Source organism: Neophocaena asiaeorientalis, unplaced genomic scaffold (genome assembly GCF_003031525.2).
Source record: "Neophocaena asiaeorientalis asiaeorientalis breed wild unplaced genomic scaffold, Neophocaena_asiaeorientalis_V1.1 scaffold91, whole genome shotgun sequence".
NCBI lineage: Eukaryota > Metazoa > Chordata > Mammalia > Artiodactyla > Phocoenidae > Neophocaena > Neophocaena asiaeorientalis.
The window spans coordinates 1,392,789-1,399,453 of record NW_020173198.1 but is presented as its reverse complement, the minus strand read 5'-3'; the positions used below and the strand labels follow the sequence as shown (position 1 = coordinate 1,399,453).

Sequence of the window (6,665 nt, the reverse complement as noted above, 5' to 3'; positions counted from 1 at the left end):
GGGATCCCCCAGGGACTCCCCGGAGCCGCCGCTTCCCCCATGGACTTGCCCGGGGACTCCAGGTGAGAGCGCACCCCGCCCGCCTGTCTTGAGCCCGGGAAACGGGGAGCCTGGTGGCCGTACCGGGGAAACCACAGAGCCAACAACAGGCTCAGGCGACCGTCCTCTGCTTCTCTCATCCTCCAGCCCGCCTGGCCGGCAGGGTCTGTGCCGCCAGCCCCTGGCTCGAGCGCTATGGGGAGCCAGGAGCCCCAAACGGCCGAAGCTGCAGCCCCTCGGGGCCCCTTCGCCGTTGGAAAAAGCCTCTCGGCGGGTCCTGGCCGTGGTCCTGGAAGATGTCATGGCTGCCCACATGGTGAGCCCCTTGAACTGAGAGGCCCCCTTCTCCCTCAGTACCAAAGTCAAACTAGATCACTAGTGAGGATAACTGAGGTCCAAACACCTCACACTCACACTCGTCCATCAGGCAGCCTCCCTAATGCTAGATTTTTTTTTTTGTCTTTTGTTTTTCCTTGGCTCTCACTCCAGCCTGGAATTGGGCAGTGTCTCCAGTGCCCATTCCCCACTACCAACTCTGTTGGGCTGAAACCACATCCCTACAACTCTTAAGTATGAGAAACCCTTCTGCTTTCTTCCCAGGCCAACTTCTAGGCAATCCTTGGGAAGCAGGCTGAGGACTTTGGCTCCATTGCACAGATTAGAAAAACTGAGGCCCCAAATAGGGCAGTGACTCACTCCAGGTCACCCTCTCCTTTTCATTTCTTCAAATAGCCTGGGTGACATTATCCAGCTCCCACACCAGCAGCTCAGGACACTGTCATATCTGGCCCTTAATTGAGGGCCATCACTGACCTCTTCTTTGGGGATCTTGAATGAATTCTAGCCACGATTGGTGTCATTTTTGTGGCATAGGGCACTGTTAGGCACAGGGAGGTCCTGTCCAGCCTCATTCCATCACCTTGCTCTTGACACTTCCTCCTCCCCTAGGTCCCCCTCGTGCCCCAAGAGGAGATCTCCACCCCACGGCACTGCAGCAACCGTCGGGATTCTGTCCACAGCCATCCACCTGCCTCACCACCCCGACAGGCCACGTGGTCCCCACAAGCCAGGTGAGCATGGCAGGATGGGGGGTAAGCTGGGAACACAGCTGAGCCCCACTGATATTCCTGGTCCCTCTCTAGGCCTCCCGACCCACTGCACTTATGCCGAGAGCCCTTGAGCCGTGTGCATCGGCCCCCTTCCACACTGAGGCGGCGATCAAGGACAACACCTGGCCCAGAGGAGGGCCCTTCACAAAAGGTGGACCAGGCCCCCCAGCCCACCCGGGTGGTGATGCTAGAGGACATTGCCAGCTCCAGACCCCCAGCAGAGGTATGGAAACTTCAGGGAAAGATGTCAGGAGTTCAGCTGGGGGCAGGCATGCCAGTGGGCATAGAAGACAGGGGTAGGAGGGCTGTGTCTGGGGTGGATTTTGCTCAGAGCAAGGAGGACAGCGTTTTAGGGCGGAAGACACTGTCTGAGCAAAGACCTATATGAAAAAGTCTTTAGTGTGAACCCAGGCAGGAATCTGGAGACCGAGAGAGTCGGGATGTGGGAAGCTACGGAGACCACAGGGGGCTTCCCTGCCTCCTCACAACCATCCCCTGTTTATATCCAGGGCTTTGCCGATGAGACTCCCAACTTCACCGTCCCAGCGAGAAGGTGAGAGGGCTGGGGAAGGGATTATCAAGATGTGCAGGCAACAGCCATTATCCAGGCAGCCAGAGCTAGGGACATCAGAATTTACATGTCCAGTCCTTCCTTGTAGCACTTTCAGAAGGCTTAAGGGACAGGGGATGTGCTGGCTCAGGTGGGATCTGAATCTGGAAGCTTCCTCAGCCTTTTACTTGCCACTTCACCCCAGAACTGAGCCAAGGATGATGGTTCACCAGCCAAAGCCTCCACCCAGGGACGTGGAACCCTCATTCCAGCCATCTGCCCTGTCTGCAAACCCTCTGGAGAGCCCACCACCAGGTAAGGACTCAGATGGATGAGACTTGGGGTTCTGGAACATTCTAGATGAGCTTAGAAGTGTGAGGTGACGAGTTGGGGATGGGGCTTAACCCCCTCCCGGGGCAGAGCTTGGTGTATGAAGATGGGGTTTAGACTTCAGAGACCTGAAGCTTAACTTCTGAATTTAGGGCTTGGTATTTTAGGGATGGGCTTATTCCTCTGTGGGCAAAGATTAGTGTTTGGGGAGGGACTAAGGCTACTGAAGTGGGGCTTAGACACCTGCAGCTGAGGAATACCCACCTGACCCTCTCCTTTCCTCAGCCCCAGATCCTGTTCTGGAGCTCCCATCGACCCCACCGCCATCCAGCCTTTTACGCCCCCGCCTCAGTCCCTGGGGCTTGGCCCCCCTCTTCCATTCCGTCCGCTCCAAGCTGGAGAGCTTTGCTGACATCTTCCTCACACCCAACAAAGCCCCACGGCCCCCGCCCCCATCACCCCCCATGAAGTTGGAGTTGAAGATTGCCATCTCAGAGGCCGAGCAGTCTGGGGCTGCTGAGGGCACTGCATCTGTCAGTCCCCGGCCCCCTATCCGCCAATGGCGGGCCCAAGACCAGAATCCCCCAGCACCTCTCCCTAAGCCCTCTCTGGGCCGAAGCCACTCCTGCCCTGATCTGGGGCCCCCTGGCCCAGATACCTGCAGCTGGCCCCCTGCTCCACCCCACCCAAGCCGGCCACGGCCTCGGCGGCACACTGTGGGTGGTGGAGAGATGGCCCGAGCCCCGCCACCCCCTCGACCCTGTCTCCGGAAAGAGGTCTTCCCTCTTGGAGGAGTGGGAGGCTCTCCTCCCCTCGTCACATCTTGCTCGTCTACCACGTCCACTTCTTCCTTCTCTGAACCTGCAGAACCCAGGTAGTGCTCTTGATAAACCCTCCTTAAAGCTCTGGCCATAGTCTGGGCCCAGCCTCCTTCCCTAGTATCCAGTGGGCAGGAGATGGGGATGTTGCTGTGAATGCTGTTTGGCCCTGAGCTTTGACCTTCTCTGCAGGTTGAGCTCAACCAAGAGGAAGGAGCCAAGGGCCTCAGAAGACCAGGTGCTTTCAGACCCCAAGACCAAGGTAGAGGTACAGATGAAGGGGGAGGAGACAAGTGGGAGCCTGAGCCCATGCTGCACTTTTACACTCTGCCCCGTTTTTGCAGACCATGGGAAAGGTTTCTCGATTCAGAATACGCAGGACACCGGCCCGTTCTCAACCAAACCTTACACCAATGGGGCTGCCTCGACCAATCAGGTGAGAGGCTTCTTGTGCATGGAGCTGCCTTGGCCAAACAGGTGTAGGCTCAGATCCCCTGAGTGTGGCTTCATCTCCTCTCAGGGAGCACAGTCCAGCTTGGAGGAGTCAATTTGGTCTGGACATGGTTTATGCTTAGAACCATTTGTCTGCCTCAGGCAGCACTCCTGGCATGTCCTAGAAACTGAAATACAGACCAGGCCTTGATTATCCCTTCTCCAGGCCCACTGGCCCCAGGTTTCTCAGAGGCCTCTGCTCCTCTTTGCTCACAGGTTGAACAAGAAGGAGTTCAGCTTGGAAGAAATTTACACCAACAAGAATTACCAGTCACCCACAACCAGGAGGTGAGAAACTTTGAAGGCTTGGGGGTGACAGAGGGAAATCTGGGACCAGGGGGCGTGCTGGTAACCAGCACTCCTCCCTGCCTGGTCCAGGACCTTTGAGACCATCTTTGAGGAACCCCGGGAGCGCAACGGGACTCTGATTTTCACCAGCTCAAGGAAGCTCCGGCGAACTGTAGAGTTTCGGGACAGTAGTCTTCCTCGATCCCGGCGGCCATCTCGCGGGGCCCGGGCTGCAGCTGGCAGGACCCTTACTCCCAATCTGGCCCCCAGCCCAGATGTAGGACCCCTGCTGCAGCAGCGACTGCAGGAGCTGGATGCCTTGCTCCTGGAGGAGGAGGAAGGGGATCGAGAGCGGCCCCATCGGACTTAGAAGCTCCATCTGTTTGTCCATCCATCCTGGAGGGAGGGGAAGTCTCTGAGACAGTTATATTTTTTTCTCTGTGTTTCTAGTAAAGTTTTCGATATGTTTCTGATTCTTTTGTATGTCTCTAGCTGAGTTTGAGATTAACTGGCAGTACTGGCTGATGTTTCTACTTTGGCACCCGAAACTAGGAAACGGGAGGGACCAGGGAAGATGATGAAGGTTGGATATAGGGAGGGGGTAGAGGAATGGTCATTGGAGATACCCTCTTGATTTGAGAATTTTCCTATGTGGAGGGATACTTCTGAGTATGCTCCAGAAGCTAATGTGACCCTGGTCAGGGTTCTCTCAGTTCACTTACATCAAGGAGGAGACCGAGGGAATTTCCTGGAAGTCCAGTGGTTAGGACTTCGTGCTTCCACTGCAGGGGGCACGGGTTTGATCCCTGGTCGGGGGACTAATATCCCGCAAGATGCGCAGCGCGGCAAAAAACAGGAGACTGAAAGTCCCAGAGTGGACTAAGGCCTTGTTCAAGATGGTCCTGAGTTCCTCCTAACACGCAGGCCAGGAACCTGCTGCTGGATTCAAGAGCTAAGAGTAATCAGCTGTAATTAAGCACCTACAACAACCTGTCACAGGTAATTGACCTACACATAGCCCTGTGAGAATTATACTCATTTTATACATAAGAAAAGCAAGTTGACTGTCAGTGTAATGTCCACATTAAAAGGGTAACCCAGGCAACCAGAGGACACAAGCGGCACTCTACATCTTTCATAACTTAGAGGCAGAACAGAGCAGTGGTAAAGAGCACAGCCTGGAGCTAAGCTTCTTGAGTCCAAATCTTGGTTAGGAAACTAAATGTGCATCAGTTCCCTTCTCCATCTGTAAAATGGGGCCGATAGCAGTACTTTCCTAAGATACTCCTAATTGTCAAATGAGTTAATATGTGAGGAGGTGCCTGGCACTGTTTTTTTCCTGTTAGCACGCGGAGACCACAGGCCAGCACTCTCCCACTGCACCGAGCGATAAACGGGATGCGGTTTCCTTCCCGCGCGGCTGGCGCTCTCAAAGCGCGCCGCGTGCTCTAGCCACCACGCACGGCGGGGGATCCCGCTGAGCTGCCAGCCGGATCGTGGTATCACCACGCGCGTGCGCGAGAAGCCAGGCTGCCTGTGGGCTAAGCCAAGCAGCGGAAAAGGAGAGAAGCCGTTGCTGGCTGTCGACTGCGACCTTCCGCGACCGCGCGCCGCCCAGCGGCCAACCGTCCCCTAGGCCTCGCGCACTACATCCAGATCCTCGCCTTGACGCCGTCAGGAGACGGGCCAATGAACGAAGAGCAGGAAGAGGCGGGGTCATCTGGAGAACCGCCCCAAGCACCTACTTCTAACCAGTCGAGTCACAAGACTTGATGAAGGGCGGAGCTAATCTGACATACCCAATCCAAGATTTGAGGGCGGTTACATATTACTCACTCCCCCAGTTTGACTCCGCCCTTCGTCTTGACGTACACTTCTCAACCTATCAACGACTAAGGCTGTAGAGGGGTGAGGGGGAAGGGGGCGGAGAGTGGGAGGAGGCCGAGAGAGGAAGGAGGCGTAGGCTGAGAAGGAAGAGGGAGGAGGGGCAGGGAAGTCCTGGCGGAGAAGAGGCCCAAGACTCCAAAGGAGACGACAGGAGGGTGAGCTGGAGTTCCCTCGCTGCCCAACAGACGTTTCGGATCTCTTAAGACGCAAGTCAGACAGAGACGGAGGAAAGGAGGAAGAGACTTTTATGTCGGCAGACAGACAAGCTTTACCCGTCACCGTTGCCTCACATCCGGGGCTTTGGAGGGCTGGCCCCGCGGCCCCGCCCCCCCCCTCGCGCCTTTCATGGCGACCGGAGGCGGAGGCTGGAAGAGCTGGGCCTGGAAGAGGCCCCTTTAAATCTCCTTAAAGGGGTGGCCACAGATCTCGGCGGACTACAACGCCAGCCTTTAAAGGGGAAGCCACCGAACCAGATGCTGACAAATTGAGAACTGTACTGTTGGGAGAAGTGGAGCGAGTGGGAATTCTCACCGCCACTTCTCCCCCACGCAAGAAGTCCTTTAAATTCAACTTAAAGGGGAAGTGGCCGCTTGTGGAGGACTAGAAACTAACTCCCGAGCCTTTAAAGGGGTGGCCTGGTGTTTGGAGAACCCTGGACTCTTTAAAGGGGTGGCCTCTTTTAGCCGGCGGACTTGAGGCACTTTTAAAGGGGAGGTCTGCGTTTCGGGGCGAGCTTTCGGCCCCTGGTAAAGGGGTGGCCCTTCCTCTTTCTCGGGGAGAGTTGTCTCGACCCCTGGCAGGGGGCGGCCACCGAACTAGGCCGGTCGGACACCGTTGGGTCGTCTTAAAGGGGCCAGGGGCTGGACAGCTTGAGGCCTTGCCTTAAAGGGACGACCGCCCCGTTTTCGCCGTCTCGGCCCCGCCGGCCCCACAGGGGGGGCTCTCAGGCTTGTCGCCCCGGGGGCGGCGCCGGCTCCCCGGGCCTTGGCCTTGGGGCAAGCTCGGGGCCAGCAGATCCTGCTTTAAAGGGGAAGCCGTGGCCCTCTCGTCCCTGTGCAGCCGCCAGCGCCGCGCCTGCGACCCCGGGCCTGCGGACAGGCCGTTTCGGGGCCCGCCGCCTCCGGATGCGGCGCTGAGGGCGGTCGCCATGGA

The 6,665-nt window shown here is 57.2% G+C and overlaps 2 protein-coding genes across 5 annotated transcripts in view; both read left to right on the top strand.

Annotated features, from left to right (window-relative positions):
- The window catches only part of PRR14 (proline rich 14), a 5,239-nt gene extending 1,140 nt beyond the window's left edge, over positions 1–4,099 (top strand). The window contains exons 1-11 of one of the 4 annotated variants that reach the window (XM_024744352.1): positions 7–62; positions 187–355; positions 988–1,109; positions 1,182–1,371; positions 1,658–1,701; positions 1,904–2,013; positions 2,314–2,902; positions 3,039–3,084; positions 3,191–3,282; positions 3,555–3,626; positions 3,717–4,099. In XM_024744352.1, coding sequence (XP_024600120.1) covers positions 40–62; positions 187–355; positions 988–1,109; positions 1,182–1,371; positions 1,658–1,701; positions 1,904–2,013; positions 2,314–2,902; positions 3,039–3,084; positions 3,191–3,282; positions 3,555–3,626; positions 3,717–3,996 — 1,737 coding nt within the window. In that variant the 5' untranslated portion in view covers positions 7–39 and the 3' untranslated portion in view covers positions 3,997–4,099. Of the gene's footprint in view, positions 1–6; positions 63–186; positions 356–987; positions 1,110–1,181; positions 1,372–1,657; positions 1,702–1,903; positions 2,014–2,313; positions 2,903–3,038; positions 3,115–3,190; positions 3,283–3,554; positions 3,627–3,716 lie in introns of those variants that run through there. The other 3 variants (XM_024744351.1, XM_024744350.1, XM_024744353.1) reach the window with 3 other exon arrangements.
- Positions 1–6,665, top strand: part of FBRS (fibrosin) — a 32,104-nt gene that overhangs the window by 14,290 nt on the left and 11,149 nt on the right. The gene's annotated exons all lie outside the window — the stretch shown is intronic.